This window comes from Scyliorhinus torazame, chromosome 14 (genome assembly GCF_047496885.1).
Source record: "Scyliorhinus torazame isolate Kashiwa2021f chromosome 14, sScyTor2.1, whole genome shotgun sequence".
NCBI classification, from domain to species: domain Eukaryota; kingdom Metazoa; phylum Chordata; class Chondrichthyes; order Carcharhiniformes; family Scyliorhinidae; genus Scyliorhinus; species Scyliorhinus torazame.
The window spans coordinates 3,827,979-3,847,467 of record NC_092720.1 but is presented as its reverse complement, the minus strand read 5'-3'; the positions used below and the strand labels follow the sequence as shown (position 1 = coordinate 3,847,467).

At 49.5% G+C, this 19,489-nt stretch overlaps 1 protein-coding gene across 5 annotated transcripts in view; it reads right to left on the bottom strand.

The window, feature by feature from the left end:
- The window catches only part of lpp (LIM domain containing preferred translocation partner in lipoma), a 672,742-nt gene that overhangs the window by 69,303 nt on the left and 583,950 nt on the right, over positions 1 to 19,489 (bottom strand). For all 5 annotated transcript variants that reach the window (XM_072473629.1, XM_072473634.1, XM_072473633.1 and 2 more), the window contains 2 exons: positions 15,141 to 15,336; positions 5,438 to 5,607 (listed from right to left, as the gene is read on the bottom strand). In XM_072473629.1, coding sequence (XP_072329730.1) covers positions 5,438 to 5,607; positions 15,141 to 15,336 — 366 coding nt within the window. The remainder of the gene's footprint in view (positions 1 to 5,437; positions 5,608 to 15,140; positions 15,337 to 19,489) is intronic.

Here is a 19,489-nt window from a genome sequence, read left to right as displayed (position 1 = left end):
AGGGTGTGTGTGAGACCACATCTGGAGTATTGTGTCCAGTTTGGGTCTCCTTATTTGGGGAAGGATGTGGTGGCATTGGAGGCAGTTCAGAGGAGGGTCACCAGATTGATTCCGCGGGTGAAAGGGTTGACGTATGAGGGATTTTAGAATAGAACATAGAAAAATACAGCACAGAACAGGCCCTTCAGCCCACGATGTTGTGCCGAACCTTTGTCCAAGATTAATCATAGATTATCATAGAATTTACAGTGTAGAAGGAGGCCATTCGGCCCATCGAATCTGCACCGGCTCTTGGAAAGAGCATCCTACCCAAGCCCACACCCGCACCAGGACATGACCAATGAGCAGGCAGGACACTCAGGGGTGGTACCTGACTATAAAAGGCACGAGGCACTCACACTCGACCTCTTTCCACTGATGAACATCTACAGAGTGAGTCAGGGGGTATGTACAGTATCACACCTCCAGCACGTGGCTAAGAGCTAGTCTGGTTCAGTCAGACAGAGTAACCACACTTAGGTTAGCAGAGAGTCGAACTCATGAGAACTGTGCTAACTGTGCTACTGGTTCAATAAATCAGATTCAACTAACTTCAAGGTCTGAAGTATCTTTTGGTTAAAGCTGCAGCCGGTTGCAGCCTGTGTTATCCCAGAGTACATAACACAACATAAACGACAACAACTTGCACTCACTAAACATTCTTTCATGGAGTAAAACGTTCCCGGGGGCAGAATAAAAACAAAATTTGACACCCAGCCAAATGATGGGAGATTAATGGGCAGATAATAGGCTGATGGCCAAGAGCTTTCGTCAAAGAGGTATTTTGGAAAGCATCTTAAAGGAGGAATGTTAGGTAGAGAAGCAGGCAGAATGTAGAGAGTTCCAAAGTTTAGGGTTTTGCCAGCTGAAGGTACTGTCACCAATAGCGGAGAGCTTAAAATCAGCGATGCACAAGAGGCCAGAATGTAGAGACACGTGGGGAGGTACTTCCATTTTTTATTTATTCATACAAAGGTGTTGCAGGTTGAACCAGCATTTACTGCCCATTCTTAATTGCATTTGAGAAGGTGGCAGGGGAGCTGACTTCTTGAACTGCTGCAGTACCTGAGGTGTAGGTACACCCAGAGTGCTGTTAGGGAGGGATGGTGAGTGACTTGGAGGGAAACCTCCATAAGACCATAAGACATCGGAGCAGAATTAGGCCACTCGGCCCATCGAGTCTGCTCCGCCATTCAATCATGGCTGATATTTTTCTCATCCCCATTCTCCTGCCTTCCCCTCATAACCCCAGATCCCCTTATTGATCAAAAACCTATCTATCTCTGTCTTAAAGACACTCAGTGATTTGGCCTCCACAGCCTTCTGTGGCAAAGTGTTCCACAGATTCACCAGACGCTGGCTGAAGAAATTCCTCCTCATCGCTGTTTTAAAGGATCGTCCCTTTAGTCTGAGATTGTGTCCTCTGCTTCTAGTTTTTCCTCAAGTGGAAACATCCTCTCCACGTCCACTCTATCCAGGCCTCGCAGTATCCTGTAAGTTTCAATAAAATCCCCCCCATATCCTTCTAAACTCCATCGAGTACAGACCCAGAGTCCTCAACCGTTCCTCATACGACAAGCTCTTCATTCCAGGGACCATTCTTGTGAACCTCCTCTGGACCCTTTCCAAGGCCAGCACATCCTTCCTTAGATACGGGGCCCAAAACTGCTCACAATACTCCAAATGGGGTCTGACCAGAGCCTTATACAGCCTCAGAAGTACATCCCTGGTCTTGTATTCTAGCCCTCTCGACATGAATGTTAATATTGCATTTGCCTTCCTAACTGCCAACTGAACCTGCACATTAACCTTAAGAGAATCGTAAACAAGGAATCCCAAGTCTCTTTGTGCTTCTGATTTCCGAAGCATTTCCCCATTTAGAAAATAGTCTATGCTTCCATTTCTCCTTCCAAAGTGCATAACCTCACACTTTTCCACATTGTATTCCACTTCTTTGCCCACTCTCCTAGCTTGCCCAAATCCTCCTGCAGCCCCCTTGCTTCCTCAATACTACCTCTACAGATCTTTGTATCATCTGCAAACTTAGCAACAGTGCCTTCAGTTCCTTCCTCCAGATCATTAATGTATATTGTGAAAAGTTGTGGTCCCAGACCCCTGAGGCACACCACTAGTCACCGGCTGCCATCCTGAAAAAGACCCCTTTATCCCCACTTTCTGCCTTCTGCCAGTCAGCCAATCCTCTAACCATGCCAGAATCTTACCCTGAACACCATGGGCTCTTAAAGGAACCCCAGATGGTGGGGTTCCCAGGTATCTGCTGCCCTTGTCCTTCTAGATGGTAGTGGCCGTGGGTTTGGAAGGTGCTGCCGAAGTAGGGTTGCTGAGTTACTGCAGGGCATCTGGTACACACGGCTGCCCCTATGCATCAGTGGTGGAGGGAATAAATATTTAACATGGCAGGTGGCATGCTAATAAAGAAGTGCTGCATAGTCCTGGATCTCATGTGTATTCGGAGCTGCACTCATCCAGACAAGTGGAGAGTATTTCATTACACTCCTGACTTGTGCCTTGTAAATGGTGGACAGGCTTTGGGGAGTCAGGAGGTGAGTTACACGCCACAGAATTCCCATCAGCTGACCTGCTCTTGTTGCCACAGTATTTATATGGCTTGTCCTGTTCAGTTTCTGGTCTGAGGTAACCCCAGGATGTGGATTGTGGGGGATTCAGCGATGGTAATGTCATTGAATGTCAAGGGGCGATGGTTAGATTCTCTCTTTTGGGAGATGGTCATTTCCTGGCACTAGTGTGGCACAAATGTTGCTTTACACCTGTCAGCTCAAGCCTGGATATTGTCCAGGTCTTGCTGCATTTGGACAGGGACTGCTTCAGTAGCTGAGGAGTCGCGAATGGTGCTGAACATTGTGCAGTCATCAACAAACATCCCCACTTCTCACCTTATGATGGAAGGGAGGTCGTTGATGAAGCAGCTGAAGATGGTTGGGGCCGAGGACACTACCCTGAGGACCTCCTGCAGTGATGTCCCGGAGCTGAGATGATTGACCTCCAACCATCACAACCATCTTCCTTTGTGCCGGGTATGACTCCAACCAGCGGAGAGTTTCCCCCTGATTCCAACTGACTCCAGTTTATCTCGGGCTCCTTGATGCCACACTTGGGTAAATGCTGCTCTGCTATCAAGAGCAGTCACTCTCCTGTCTCTGTAGCTGTAATGAGATCAGGATCTGAACAGCCTTGGACTGAGCACCAGTCAGCAGCCAGCAGGCTGCTGCTGAGTAAGCACTTTGATGATCAGTTTGCTGATAATCGAAAGTAGATTAATGGGGTGGTAATTAGTGGGTTTGGATTTGCTTTTTGTGCAGAGGTCATATCTGGGCAAGTTTTCACATTCACGGGTAGATGCCAGTGTTGTAGCTGTACTGGAACAGCTTTTTTATGGTCACAGATAGTTCTGGAGCAACAGTTTCATGGTCACTGTTACTGACAATAACTTTATGTTCCAGGTATTAATTCCACCACCTGCCAGGTGGGATTTGAACCCGTGTTCCCACAGCATTAGCCTGGGCTCCTGGTTACTGGACCAGTTACATTGCCACTATGCCATCACCTCCCCTCATCTCAAAGGCTTGTGGGTTTTCGAGGAGATTACAGAGATTGGGAGGGACAGGGCCATTGGGCTGGATTCTCTGTTTTTGGGACTATGTTCCCACGCCGTTGTAAAAACTCTGGACTGAGGGCCACTTATTCCTCGCCCTGCAGGGGGCAAGCCGGGACCCATCGGGAAGCTCACAGCCTTAGCTGCGGATACGGGCCCCCGCACTTCCAGGTCAGCGGGCGCGCATGCACATGGCGACGGCCCGAGCGGCTGCGCCGTGCTCCATGGCGGACTCAGACCGCGGAGCTGGACCCGAAACATAGTGCCCCCGATCGGCTGTGCACCCGACCCGGATCGCCCGCCCACAAATTGCCCGGCCGCATATCAGGCCCCCCCCTGCCCTCTGATCGGCCATCCCCTGACCAGGGCAGCCGCGGGCTGAGTCCGCAGCCGCCACGCTAGTATCCCGGCCGGCAGGACCATGTTAGGTCCACGCCGTCGGAACTTCGGCCGGTCGGGGGCGGGGAATGGCGGGGCCAGGCCTCCAGCGTTGGCTGCCGGTAGGGGAGACGCGGCTCGGTGTACTGTCTGAGTGGGCCGGAGAAGCGGGGAATCGGTCCCGATTCCTTGCGGGGAATGGATTCACCGCTCCGGCCACGATTTCAGCTCGGGGTGCAGAGAATCCAGCACAATTATAAACATTTTAAAATTGGTGCATTATGTAACCAGGGATCCAGTGTTGGTCTCTGAGAACACGGGTGGCGGGTGGACTGGACTTGGTTTGATAAGGATGTAGGGCACAAAGTTTTGAATGACCTCAAACTTATTTGTGATGGAAGATGGGAGTTCAATCAAGAGTCCAAGGAATAGTCAAGTCTACAGTAACAAAGAAATGGTTGAGGGTTTCAGCAGTAGATGAGCTGAAACGCGGAAGATGTTGGGTGATGTTATGGTCCTCCCAATACTTGAGTGGAGGGATTTTTGCTCATTCACCACATGATGTCGGATAAGCAGTTTGATAATTTGGAGACCATGGAGAGAGAGGCAGTGATGAGGTAGAGATGGGTGTCATCACTGTACATGTGCAACATGAAGTTGTATTTACAGATAATTCCATGACGGGAAGCAGGTCGATGAGAAACCTTCTTTCCTCACCCAGTCTTGCTTGTCTTTAACTCCAGTCACACACTAATCTGATTAATGTTTAACTGCCCTCTGAAATAGCAAGCTCCTCTGTCACATCAAATTGTTTCAGTAACCCAAGAAGAAATCTCATTGTCACCACCACCTTCTCAGGACAACCGGAGACAACCGCACATGGTGGCCTTGCACCCAAACCCGGAGCATTATTTTTTTTAAACTACCAGCAATTTTAAGATTTATGTACAAAGTATATTAATTGGGGATTAGTAATAATAATAATCGCTTATTGTCACAAGTAGGCTTCAAAGAAGTTACTGTGAAAAGCCCCTAGTCGCCACATTCCGGCGCTTGTTCGAGGTGGCCGGTACGGGAATTGAACCCGCGCTGCTGGCCTTGTTCTGCCTTGCAAGCCAACTCTTTAGCCCACTGTGCTAAACCAGCCCTATTGAGTAATGGAGGGGCGGGCGCTGGGTGCAGAGTGGGTAACACATCCAAAGAAGGTTACACTGGGAGGGATGAAGGACAATAAAACATACATTCCTGATCAGAAACTCTGACTTTTCAATTACTGAGCAAGTGTTGCTGATGTCAAATTACTGAGCTGTGAGTTTTAATTTCTTTGTAAAGCTGTTGTGACAGTTTTGCCTTTTGTGTGTTCTGATAATTGGTTACGGTACTCACAATGTAGCAGGGTTCACAGAAGGATTTCTTCTCCACGGCATAGAAGGGCTGTCCTCGGAGTTTGTGACTGCACGTCACACAGGTGAAGCAATCGACGTGAAAAACTTGGTCCATTGCTGTGCAGCCTGCACCTTCCCCAACAACACTCTCCCCACACCGAGAGCAGCATCCTGAAATTAGAGGTTCCAGAATAAATCCCAGCTCTTCGCTGGAGAAGACTTTGATGTGGAGGAAACAAATGAACAATTAGAGCACCATATCTGTTATGCATCAATTATTGCCAATCACGTTCAAGGAACTAAAACCCTCTGGTCAGGGTAAATGTCGGAGCTCCGAGTTAAACTATCAAACTGTCTTTCGGATGTGTATTTAAACTGAGGTCCCTCAGCCCTCTGCACAATTGGAAGTAGCTCAGGGGGAGTTCTCCTCAGTGCCTTGGTCAATATGTCAATATTTATCCCTCAATCTACATCGCTAAAACAAATGATCTGGTCATTATCTCAAAGCAGTTTGTGGGAACTCACCAAGAGTAGATGATGTAATTCCCTTCAGAGGAATGCGTGGACTTAGCTTTAATAACAGTTTCTGGCAGAGAGTTCTACTTTATAACTTCCCACTGTGTAAGAAATATCTTTTAACCTTCCCTTTAATTTTGTTTGTGATTATCTTAAATTAGCTTCCTTACTACCAGAAAGAACCCTTCATAATCTCGAATACATCTGTCATCCATCAACTCTCTAGGCTCTGGTAAAAAGTGACCTATACCTCAAATATCTCTTCAGACTGGAATGCCTCAACCTCGAAACATCCCAGTCAATCCACACTGCATCTTTTCTAATACCTTTATGTCCATCCCGTAATATGTAGTACACCCCATCTTTGAAGGCCTCCAAAGCCTTGTCCCACCCAATGTCTGCAACCACTTACGACCCTATTCCCCTTTCCGCAGAGACTTCTGTCTTTGGGCATCTCTATATCCTCCTTTGTCCCATTGTGGAAGTCCACCTTTCAGTTAGCTGAGTCCTGCTTTCTGGAAATTTTACCTGAATCTCTCTGTCCCTCAACTTACTTTTACTCCCTTAAAAATCTTCTCAAAAAGATAGCCTTTGACAAAGTTTAACACTGACCCACTTCACACCAGTTAACGATGTGTTCTCCCATTTCAGCGAACGTTTCAGGATGTTAATTGCATTATATAAGCTCCAGAAGGCAGTTAGACACAACAATACAACTGAGGCCTAATTAAGATGTTGGACAAGTCCAACATTAACTCTTTTGTTTTGTGTTGATTGCCTGATGGGGCGGGATTCTCCGATATCGGCGCGATGTCCGCCGACCGGCGCCAAAAACGGCGCGAATCAGTCCGGCATTGCGCCGCCCCAAAGGTGCGGAATCCTCCACATCTTGAGCGGCTGAGCCCTCACCTTGAGGGGCTAGGCCTGAGCCGGACTGATTTCCGCCCCGCCAGCTGGCGAGAAAGGCCTATGGTGCCCCGCCAGCTGGCGCGAAACTGACTTTGCCGTGCGGCGCATGCGCGGGAGCATCAGCGGCCGCTCACGGCATCCCCGTGCATGCGCAGTGGAGGGGGTCTCTTCCGCCTCTGCCATAGTGGAGACCATGGCGAAGGTGGAAGGAAAAGAGTGCCCCCACGGCACAGGCCCACCCGCGGATTGGTGGGCCCCGATCGCTGGCCAGGCCACCGTGGGGGCACCCCCCCGGGGCCAGATCACCCCGCCCCCCCCAGGACCCCGGAGCCCGCCCCCATGCCGCCTTGTCCCGCCGGTAAGAGAGGTGGTTTGATTCTCGCCGGTGGGACAGGCATTCCAGCAGCGGGACTTCGGCCCATCCGGGCCGGAGAATGGCCGGGGGGGCCCGCCAACCGGCGCGGCGCGATTCCCGCCCCCGCCGAATATCCGGTGCCGGAGAATTCGGCAACCGGTGTGGCGGGATTCACGCCAGCCCCCGTCGATTCTCCAACCTGGCGAGTGGTCGGAGAATCCCGCCCCTGATCTCTTTCCATTGCAAACAAACAGATGAGTTAGGAGCAGAAATAGGCCTTGAGCTCTCTGCCACTCAGTAAATTGTGGCTGACCTGACGTTCCACTTTCCTCTTCCTCACAGTGGAAGCTCACAGCAGTGCCCCGAATACTCTGGCCTATATTATTACATTTTTCTTCACTGAACTGTGTCCCCACCAGCCACATTATGGGGGTCACCAATAACCGATGTTTAACTAAATCCGTCACATCATGACTGTGACGACAAAAGCAGGAAATGGTTGAATCCAGTGTATGCATTGTGTTCTCTCTGGATTGTACAAAACACTCCGGCAGCTACAGGGCTCTGCCCATGAATCTGATGCAACAACACCCAAGAAACTCAAACACATCCAGGACAATGCAGTTTGTTTGATTGATGCCCCTGTCACTTTACTCAATATCCACTCCCTTACCCACTGGCGCACAGTGGGAGCAGTGTGCACCATCCACTCCCTTACCCACTGGCGCACAGTGGGAGCAGTGTGCACCATCCCCTCCCTTACCCACTGGCGCACAGTGGGAGCAGTGTGCACCATCCCCTCCCTTACCCACTGGCGCACAGTGACAGCAGTGTGCACCATCCACTCCCTAACCACTGGCGCACAGTGACAGCAGTGTGCACCATCCACTCCCTAACCATTGGCGCACAGTGACAGCAGTGTGCACCATCCACTCCCTTACCCACTGGCGCACAGTGGGAGCAGTGTGCACCATCCCCTCCCTTACCCACTGGCGCACAGTGACAGCAGTGTGCACCATCCACTCCCTAACCACTGGCGCACAGTGACAGCAGTGTGCACCATCCACTCCCTAACCACTGGCGCACAGTGACAGCAGTGTGCACCATCCCCTCCCTTACCCACTGGCGCACAGTGACAGCAGTGTGCACCATCCCCTCCCTTACCCACTGGCGCACAGTGACAGCAGTGTGCACCATCCACTCCCTTACCCACTGGCGCACAGTGGGAGCAGTGTGCACCATCCCCTCCCTTACCCACTGGCGCACAGTGACAGCAGTGTGCACCATCCACTCCCTTACCCTCTGGCGCACAGTGGGAGCAGTGTGCACCATCCCCTCCCTTACCCACTGGCGCACAGTGACAGCAGTGTGCACCATCCACTCCCTAACCACTGGCACACAGTGACAGCAGTGTGCACCATCCACTCCCTAACCACTGGCGCACAGTGACAGCAGTGTGCACCATCCCCTCCCTTACCCACTGGCGCACAGTGACAGCAGTGTGCACCATCCCCTCCCTTACCCACTGGCGCACAGTGGCAGCAGTGTGCACCATCCCCTCCCTTACCCACTGGCGCACAGTGGCAGCAGTGTGCACCATCCCCTCAATATTCACTCCCCTAACCACTATCTTATTGCAAAGCAAACTATTAACACAGTACACTCCCGGTCTCAGCCGGGATTACTCATGCTCACCTCCAACCTGGGACGGTTTATGGGAGAGTCCCCCAAAATTATTCTTCTCGTTTCTTTCACTCATTTCCCTGATTTGTTTGCGTGTGTCCTCTACCACTTACTTCCTATTATTTGGTGACCTGTCGACTGCACCTCAATGTGTGGTTAATTCTTCATTATCTCTTCCGTATATCCACATGGATTCTCAGTTGAGAAAGTTCTAATTGGCCCCCATCGTCGACCTACAGCAATACTGGGGGGAGATTGCAGATTTCCAGTTCCCTCCACATTAAACTCTGCTCCAGGATTTCACCTGTGAACACGGTTCCTCTCTATTTACCCGACTGAGCTCTATTAGATACAGAGATCCAGGTCCCCGGATCTGGGAAGCTCGCAGGGTCTGCTGGATTTCGGGACTTTGGTTCCTAGGCCTAGCATGTACTTTTAAAAGAAAATTAATTTATGGGATGTGGGTGTCGCTGGTTAGGTCAGCATTTATTGCCCATCCCTAGTTGCCCTTCAGAAGGTGGGGGTGAGCTGCCTTCTTGAACCGCTGCAGTCTGTGTGGTGCAGGTGCACCCACTGTGCTGTTAGGGAGGGAGTTCCAGGGTTTTGACCAAACAATTGGCGTATAATACATGGAACAGAGAATGAAAAATAAAGAATCAAAGGGTTTTATTAAAGATTCTACCCATGGCACCAGTTCGAAGGTAGTCAGTTTTGCAAAGCCGGATCCAGTACCTGTAGTTCAATTAGATCAATTTTGAAACTCAAGGAATACACCCAGTCTGTGCAAGCTGTCCTCAGACATTAACCCTTTTAGCCCCAGGATCATTCTGGTGAATCTGCACTGTGCACCATCCCAGGACAATCTCTCCTTCCTCAGGTGTGGAGCCCAGAAATGAACAAGTTTCTCCAGCTGGGGTCTGACCACAGTTCTCATCTTCAAATTCCATCTTGTATGAAAGGGGAAACAATCGTTTACCCTTCCCTCGCTGATCTGGCACTCGCTGCCTTAAAGGGTGATGGAAGAAGACCGGAAAACAACTTTCAAAAGGAAACTGGATTGGAAAAAAATAATGAAAGCGGTGGGGAAAGAGAGGGTGATGGACTAACAAGGTAGCTCTTTCAAAGGGCCAGCAGACGCTTTGGTGGGCCAAATTGGCCTCCTCCGTGCTGCTAAATTCTAAGATTTAAAAATGGAGCAAAGCCAAGCTATCTCTGTAATTGTGATATCCTCCAATAATGTAAACAGACAAACAGTTAAACTTCTCCCTGGAAACACAGGAATCCTGCCAACTCTGGGAAGAGTCATGCTATTCTTGAAAAAAATATTCACAACACAGAAATTGTAGCATCTGGAATGATGTGAGCTGAACGACGGTTTAGCATCAATAGCAGTATTGCCCAGTGAGGGTGCGGAGTGCTGTAATCTGCGGCAGCTCATCAACTTAATACCATCGCTGCCAGAGCAAAATGTTCATTTTGTCTCAACAGAACAATTTGTACAATATAAACACGGGGATGTTTCACTCCAGCTGCTTGCAGCACACCTCGCTAAGAAATGTGGTATGCGTTCAACTGGCAGACTGCGCCTGAGGGTAGCATTGCAGACCGACTGCCCGATATACAGAACCATCCAGTTTCGCTTCTTCAATCTCAGTACGGCAGCTTGTCCGTGAGCTAGTATTCCCTACGATAACTTGTTAATCTACTCCCATAACCAGCTCCTGGTAAACAATACTGCCCGGCTACAATCATTTATCTTGGGACCAGGTGAAGCAAAACTGTTCACAGAGCGGCAAATGCCACCCAGTTCCAGTCACCACACTTTAAGACAGATGTGAGGGTCCTTGAGAGGGTGCGGAGGAGATTGACCAGAATGGTTCCAGGGGTAGATGGTTTTAGTCACAAAGTTAAATTGGGAAGCCTGGGGTTGTTCTGGAGTAAAGGAGATGGTGATAGGTTTAGAAAAGGTAGACAAAGGAAGTCTCTTCCCATTAGTCAGGACTAGGGAGACACAGATTTAAGGTTTTGGATAATAGATACGGGGAAATTCGAGGAAGAACGTTTTTACACAGAGAGTGAGATGACCTGGAACCTGTTGCCCAATAGGCTGGTGGAAGCAGAGACCAATCAATGATTTCAAAAGAAAATTGGATAAGCTCTTGAAGGAATTCTCCTTATAGGGGAGTGAGAGTGAGTGGGGCAGTGAGTGGGGGAGTGAGGGTGAGTGGGGGAGTGAGAGTGAGTGGGGGAGTGAGAGTGAGTGGGGGAGTGAGAGTGAGTGGGGGAGTGAGTGAGTGGGGGAGTGAGTGGGGGAGTGAGAGTGAGTGGGGGAGTGAGTGGGGGAGTGAGAGTGAGTGGGGGAGTGAGAGTGAGTGGGGGAGTGAGAGTGAGTGGGGAGTGAGTGGGGGAGTGAGAGTGAGTGGGGGAGTGAGTGGGGGAGTGAGGGTGAGTGGGGGAGTGAGTGGGGGAGTGAGGGTGAGTGGGGGAGTGAGTGGGGGAGTAAGAGTGAGTGGGGGAGTGAGAGGGAGTGGGGAAGTGAGAGTGAACGAGGGAGTGAAAGTGAGTGGGGGAGTGAGTGAGGGAGAGTGGGGGAGGGAGTGGGGGAGTGAGAGTGAGTGGGGGAGTGAGAGTGAGTGGGGGAGTGAGAGTGAGTGGGGGAGTGAGAGTGAGTGGGGGAGTGAGAGTGAACGAGGGAGTGAAAGTGAGTGGGGGAGTGAGTGAGGGTGAGTGGGGGAGGGAGTGGGGGAGGGAGTGGGGGAGTGAGAGTGAGTGGGGGAGTGAGAGTGAGTGGGGGAGTGAGAGTGAGTGGGGGAGTGAAAGTGAGTGGGGGAGTGAGAGTGAGTGGGGGAGGGTGAGTGAGTGGGGGAGTGAGTGGGGGTGTGAGTGGGGGAGTGAGAGGGAGTGGGGGAGTGAGAGTGAGTGGGGGTGTGAGTGAGGGAGTGAGGGGGAGTGGGGGAGTGAGAGTGAGTGGGGGAATGGGAGTGAGTGGGGGAGTGAGTGGGGGAGTGAGAGTGGGGGAGTGAGAGTGAGTGGGGGAGTGAGAGTGAGTGGGGGAGTGAGAGTGAGTGGGGGAGGGTGAGTGAGTGGGGGAGTGAGTGGGGGAGTGAGAGTGAGTGGGGGAGTGAGAGTGAGTGGGGGAGTGAGAGTGAGTGGGGGAGTGAGTGGGGGAGGGGGAGTGAGTGGGGGAGTGAGAGTGAGTGGGGGAGTGAGAGTGAGTGGGGGAGTGAGTGGGGGAGTGAGAGTGAGTGGGGGAGTGAGTGGGGGAGTGAGAGTGAGTGGGGGAGTGAGTGGGGGAGTGAGAGTGAGTGGGGGAGTGAGAGTGAGTGGGGGAGTGAGTGGGGGAGTGAGAGTGAGTGGGGGAGTGAGTGGGGGAGTGAGAGTGAGTGGGGGAGTGAGAGTGAGTGGGGGAGTGAGAGTGAGTGGGGGAGTGAGAGTGAGTGGGGGAGTGAGTGGGGGAGTGAGAGTGAGTGGGGGAGTGAGAGTGAGTGGGGGAGTGAGTGGGGGAGTGAGGGTGAGTGGGGGAGTGAGTGGGGGAGTGAGAGTGAGTGGGGGAGTGAGTGGGGGAGTGAGAGTGAGTGGGGGAGTGAGTGGGGGAGTGAGAGTGAGTGGGGGAGTGAGTGGGGGAGTGAGAGTGAGTGGGGGAGTGAGAGTGAGTGGGGGAGTGAGAGTGAGTGGGGGAGTGAGTGGGGGAGTGAGAGTGAGTGGGGGAGTGAGTGGGGGAGTGAGAGTGAGTGGGGGAGTGAGAGTGAGTGGGGGAGTGAGTGGGGGAGTGAGAGTGAGTGGATTGCTGTCCCGAGAGCTGGCATTAACTCAGCGGGCTGAATGTTTTCTGTGTCGTAAATAGCTCCACGGCTGTAAGTTGGGAACTAAATGGGGCATATTAAACAAAGTGTCAAACTTAAGGTCAAAGAGCAAAGAACAAAGAAATGTACAGCACAGGAACAGGCCCTTCGGCCCTCCAAGCCCGTGCCGACCATGCTGCCCATCTAAACTACAATCTTCTACACTTCCTGGGTCCGTATCCCTCTATTCCCATCCTATTCATGTATTTGTCAAGATGCCCCTTAGATGTCACTATCGTCCCTGCTTCCACCACCTCCTCCGGTAGTGAATTCCAGGCACCCACTACCCTCTGTGTAAAAGACTTGCCTCGTACATCTCCTCTAAACCTTGCCCCTCGCACCTTAAACCTATGCCCCGTAATTGACCCCTCTACCCTGGGAAAAAGTCTCTGACTATCCACTCTGTCTCTGCCCTTATAATTTTGTAGACCTTTATCAGGTCGCCCCTCAACCTCCTTCGTTCCAGTGAGAACAAACCAAGTTTATGCAACCTCTCATCATAGCTAATGCCCTCTTTACCAGGCAAAACCCTGGTAAATCTCTTCTGCATCCTCTCTAAAGCTTCCACATCCTTCTGGTAGTGTGGCAACCAGAATTGAACACGATACTCCAAGTGTGGCCTAACTAAGGTCCTATACAGCTGCAACATGACTTGCCAATTTTTATATTCAATGCCCCGGCCAATGAAGGCAAGCATGCCGTATGCCTTCTTGACTACCTTCTCCACCTGTGTTGCCTCTTTCAGTGACCTGTGGACCTGTACACCAAGATCTCTCTGACTTTCAATACTCTTGAGGGTTCTGCCATTCACTGTATATTGCCTACCTGCATTAGACCTTCCAAAATGCATTACCTCACATTTGTCCAGATTAAACTCCATCTGCCATCTCTCCGCCCAAGTCTCCAAACGACCTAAATCCTGCTGTATCCTCTGACAGTCCTCATCGCTATCTGCAATTCCACCAACCTTTGTGTCGTCCGTAAACTTACTAATCAGACAAGTTACATTTTCCTCCAAATCATTTATATATACCACGAACAGCAAAGGTCCCAGCACTGATCCCTGCGGAACACCACTGGTCACAGCCCTCCAATTAGAAAAGCACCCTTCCATTGCTACTCTCTGCCTTCTATGACCTAGCCAGTTCTGTATCCATCTTGCCAGCTTACCTCTGATCCCGTGTGACTTCAACTTTTGTATCAGTCTGCCATGAGGGACCTTGCCAAAGGCCTTACTGAAGTCCATATAGACAACATCCACTGCCCTACCTGCATCAATCATCTTTGTGACCTCCTCGAAAAACTCTATCAAGTTAGTGAGACATGACCTCCCCTTCACAAAACCGTGCTGCCTCTCACTAATTACGACCACTTGCTTCCAAATGGGAGCAGATCCTGTCTCGAAGAATTCTCTCCAGTAATTCCCCTACCAGTGACATAAGGCTCACCGGCCTGTAGTTCCCTGGATTATCCTTGCTACCCTTCTTAAACAAAGGAACAACATTGACTATTCTCCAGTCCTTCGGGACATCACCTGACGACAGTGAGGATCCAAAGATTTCTGTCAAGGCCTCAGCAATTTCCTCTCTAGCCTCCTTCAGTATTCTGGGGTAGATCCCATCAGGCCCTGGGGAATTATCCACCTTAATATTTTTCAAGACACCCAACACCTCGTCTTTTTGGATCTCTATGTGACCCAGGCTATCTACACCCCCTTCTCCAAACTCAACATCCACCAATTTCTTCTCTTTGGTGGATGCTGATGCAAAGTATTCATTTAGTACCTCGCCCATTTCCTCTGGCTCCACACATAGATTCCCTTGCCTATCCTTCAGTGGGCCAACCCTTTCCCTGGCTACCCTCTTGCTTTTTATGTACGTGTAAAAAGCCTTGGGATTTTCCTTAACCCTATTTGCCAATGACTTTTCATGACCCCTTCTAGCTCTCCTGACTCCTGATCGATGTAGTAAGGGATGGGATTTGATGGAGAGGGAAATAGATGTAAATGTGCATAAAACCAAGTTTAGCCACAGTTTGTGAGGTGTGTGTGTGTGTTTTGGGCCCATTATATAAAAACCATTAAAACAGATAGAGCTGGACAATTGTCCATTCGTCAGGGTGAAACCGGTAATGGGAAATTACAGTAATGAGGAGAGACATTTCACTGGCACGATTCCCACGAGAGCGGAGATGGAGAAGAGGAGGTTTCAGAGATTTTTGGGGTCTTATGTTCTTCAGCAGCATTTGAAATAATGGAGTATTTTGATGGTGAATAGGGGAGTCAGGGACAAGAGTTTCATTTATTGTCAGAAAGTTAGTGAGTGAAGAGATTGGGAGAAATCTCTTCCACAAATCCATTTGGATTTGACTCGGGTAAACACTCTTTTCAGTTCCTTTACCAAAGTAATCATCAGATGGTGGATTCTCCATGTCGTACAACATCCTTTTTGTCAAACGGTCAAGCTCATCCTCTGGTCTCGCACCAGTGCCACTCAATACAGGAGCTGGAATGGGAACTGGAGCGGGAGGTGGAACAGGAGCCAGAGCAGGAGCCAGAGCTGGAGCCAGAGCAGGAGCTGGAGTCTGGTAGACATTCTGAAAGAAAGAAGAAATGTACAGTTATGAATTCAAATTCAATTCCAAAATTTAATTACTGCATTCTGCTCAGAGTTTCTCCAAGAATCCTTGAAGCTACAAAGTGTTTCAGCATACATACAGCTCAAGAACAGGCCATCCCGTCCAACTGGTCCATACTGGTATTTATTGTGGTTTTTGGGTGACTCAGGGATAGGTAGCACCCGAAGAAAAGCAACTAGTGAATGCGCAGAAAACAATTTGAAACTGAGCTAACCCAAGCGAAAAAGCTTGGTGTAGCGCCAGTGGTAAATCTTCACTGGGGTTTTGTGTCTGTGAGGAATTCTGGGATACAAGGAATAGTGTGAGTTTGACGTCTTTTTTGGGATCTGTATTGAAATCTTTCCAACGTTTTTGTCGAGTGTAATATAATTCATGTTTTATTGTTTTATTCTGTTAACAGTACACTGGCAGACTGCTGTGAATGTGTTCAGTTACTCACTTCTACTGTTTTTAAAACAAAAAGTTAGGATCTACCAAGCCAGGTTTTACTCTCAGATCTGACTTGCCCAATATTAACACCAGCTGGGATCATAACACCTGAAAATATTTTACATGTAAAGCAATTATCTAAATCCCTTTCTAAATGTTTCCCAGGCATGTTTCCTCCACACTTTAAGACAACGCAATCATCAGCACTCAGAGTTTAAAATGATAACTCCTCATCTTTCTATTGGTTTATTTGTCAATTACAGAAGACACAGGTGCAGGAATAGACAGACAACCCCTCAGGCTAGCTCCACATTCAGTATTATCATGGCTGATTCTGTTCCACTTCCCCGCCTTGATGCACTCGGAGACCAAAAATCTATCTCAGCCTTCAATATACTCAATAATGGCACATCCATAACTCTCTGGGATAGAGAATTCAAAAGGTTCACAATTCTTTGAGTGAACACATTTCTTCTCATCTCGGTCCAAAAGGATCAGCCCCTTATTTTGAGTTTATGCCCCCATATTTTGGATTCCCCAGCTAGGGGAAATAGTCTACCCTATCAAGCCCATTCAGAATCTTGAATGGTTCAATGAGATCATCTCTCATTCTTCTAAGGTATGACAATGCAACATGGCTGAGTGGAATGTGCTCCTGTGGTATGTGGGAAGTCGTGGATGCACCAAGTGACCCAGACAAACACGTCTGTAGGAAGTGTCGATGGTTGCAGAAACCTGCGCTCTGGATTTGGAATACAGACAGAGCAGGAAGAGGTGACTGCCAGGCAGGAGAAGAGAACCAAGCAGGCAATGCAGGAGCTCCCTGACTTGATCTCATTTGCTACCCTGTATTCCATTTGGGATGCTGGAAAAGGTGATGGTTCCTTGAGGCAGTGCAGCAACAGCCAGATCCATGGTACCATGGGTTACAGGAAGTAGCAAAATTAGAAGGCAGACAAAACAAAGTAAGCTTCAAATAGGATCAGAATGCGGAATCTAAAAAGACCAGATTAAGGGCAAGCTCTCTGAATGCATAGAGCATTCTCAACAAGGTAGATTTAAAATGGTATGATTTAATAGTCAACACAGAGATGTGGTCGCAAGGTGACCAGGACTGGGACGATAAGCGCAGAGGAAAACAAGGTGCGGTAGCACTGTTAACAAGGAACAACATCAGTATGTTAGTGAGAGGATCTTAGATCATAGGATCAAAATGGGCAGAGCGAAGAAACAGCAAGGGGCAGAAAGTATTGCTGTGAGTTGTATAGAGGCCACCAAACTGTGGTGATAATGTTGGATCTGGTACAAATCATGAAATTGGAGATGCATGTAACCAGGGTAACACTAATAATACGGCAACTTCAATTTACATGAGTAATTGTAATTAACACTAATGCTGTGCAGGTGAAGTTCTGGTGTGTGTATCAGATGGGTTTCATGTTGAGGAACCAACGAGAGATGGGCAATTTTAGCTTTAGTATTGTCTAATGAAAACATATTTCTGTAAATAACCCAGTAGGATTTTTAAAAAATGAATTTACAGGACGTGGGTGTCGCAGGCGAGTCCAGCATTTATTGCCCATCCCTAGTTGTCATTCATAAGATAGTGGTACGTTGCCTTCTTGAACCGCTGCAGTCTGAGGTGTAGGTACACCCACTGTGCTGTTAGGGAGGGAGTTCCAGGATGTTGCCCCAGCGACAGTGAAGGAACGGCGATATAGTTCCAAGTCAGGATGGTGAGTGACTTGTAGGGGAACCTCCAGGTGGTGGGGCTCCCAGGTATCTGCTGCTCTTGTCCTTTATTGATCCTATGAGCTATTCATTAAATAGCAGGGAACTCAGCTCAGTGCCCTGACCTTCTAGATGGTCGTGGTTGAGGGTTTCAAAGGTATTGCTAAAGGAACCTTGGTGAGTTATTGCAGTGCATCTTGTAGATGGTATACACGGCTGCTACTGTTTGTCGATGGTGGAGGGTTTGAATGTTTGTGGAAGGGGGAGCAATCAAGCGGGGCTGCTTTGTCCTGGATGGTGTCGAGCTTCTTGAGTGTTGTTGGAGCTGCACTCATCCAGGCAAGTGGAGAGTTTTCCATTACACTCCTGACTTGTGCTTTGTAAATGGTGGACAGGCTTTGGGGGGTCAGAAGAGGAGTTACTCACCGCAGGATTCCTAGCCTTTGACCTGCCCTGGTAGCCACAGTATTAATGTGGCTAGTCCAGTTCAGTTTCTGATCAATGGTAACCCCCAGCACGTTAATTGTGGGGGATTCAGCGATGGTAATGCCATTGAATGTCACGGGGCGATGGTTAGATCCTCTCTTGTAGGAGAGGGTCATTGCCTGGTACTTGTGTGGAAGGAATGTAACTTGCCACTTGTCAGCCCAAGCCTGGATATTGTCCAGGTCTTGCTGCATTTGGTCTGAGGAGTCGCGAATGGTGCTGAACATTGTGCAGTCATCCGCAAACATCCCACTTCTGACTTTATGATGGAAGGGAGGTCATTGATGAAGCAGCTGAAGATGGTTGGGCCGAGGACACTACCCTGAGGAACTCCTGCAGTGATGTCCTGGAGCTGAGTTGATTGAGCTCCAACCACCACAACCATCTTCCTTTGTGCCGGGTATGACTCCAACCAGCGGAGTGTTTCCCCCGATTTCCATTGACTCCAGTTTAGCTCGGGCTCCTTGATGCCACACTCGGTCAAATGCTGCCTTGATGTCGAGGGCAGTCACTCTCACCTCACCTCTGGCATTCAGCTCTTTTGTCCATGTTTGAACCAAGGCTCTAATGAGGCCAGGAGCTGAGTGACCCTGGCAGCACCGGCAAGACCGACACTCGGAAAATGGCATCCAACTTGCCATCTAAGTTGGATGGAAAGGCTCCAGCTTGGCATCCAGAATCCCTGGAATTGTTTCAAAAAAGGAGACCCCAAAATTAACAAACTTGGGGCAGGATTAGAACATGAGCGTGTGATTCGCTGCCCCTCTAGAGCATTTATATTATAAATCTAGTGCTGGGAAATAGATAGTTACAGTAACTTTAAAAAAATTAAAAAATATATAAAACATTTTTAAAAAACTTTTAATTTTAATTAATTGACGCAATGTCAGTTAGAGGGGTGCTGTGCTCTGACTGTGAGATGTGGCAGGTCCAGGAGGCTTCCAGCATCCCGGATGGCTTCATCTGCAGAAAGTGCACCCAACTGGAGCTCCTCACAGACCGCATGGTTCGGTTGGAGCAGCAATTGGATGCACTTAGGAGCATGCAGGTGGCGGAAAGCGTCACAGATAGCAGTTATATAAATGTGGTCACACCCAAGGTGCAGGCAGAGAAATGGGTGACCACCAGAAAGGGCAGGCAGTCAGTGCAGGAATCCCCTGTGGTTGTCCCCCTCTCGAACAGGTATACCCCTTTGGATACTGTCGGGGGGGATAGCCAATCAGGGGAAAACAGCAGCAGCCAGAGCAGTGGCACCACGGCTGGCTCTGATGTTCAGAAGGGAGGGTCAAAGCGCAGAAGAGCAATAGTAATAGGGGACTCTATAGTCAGGGGCACAGATAGGCGCTTCTGTGGACGTGAAAGAGACTCCAGGATGGTATGTTGCCTCCCTGGTGCCAGGGTCCAGGATGTCTCCGAACGGGTAGAGGGCATCCTGAAGGGGGAGGGCAAACAGGCAGAGGTCGAT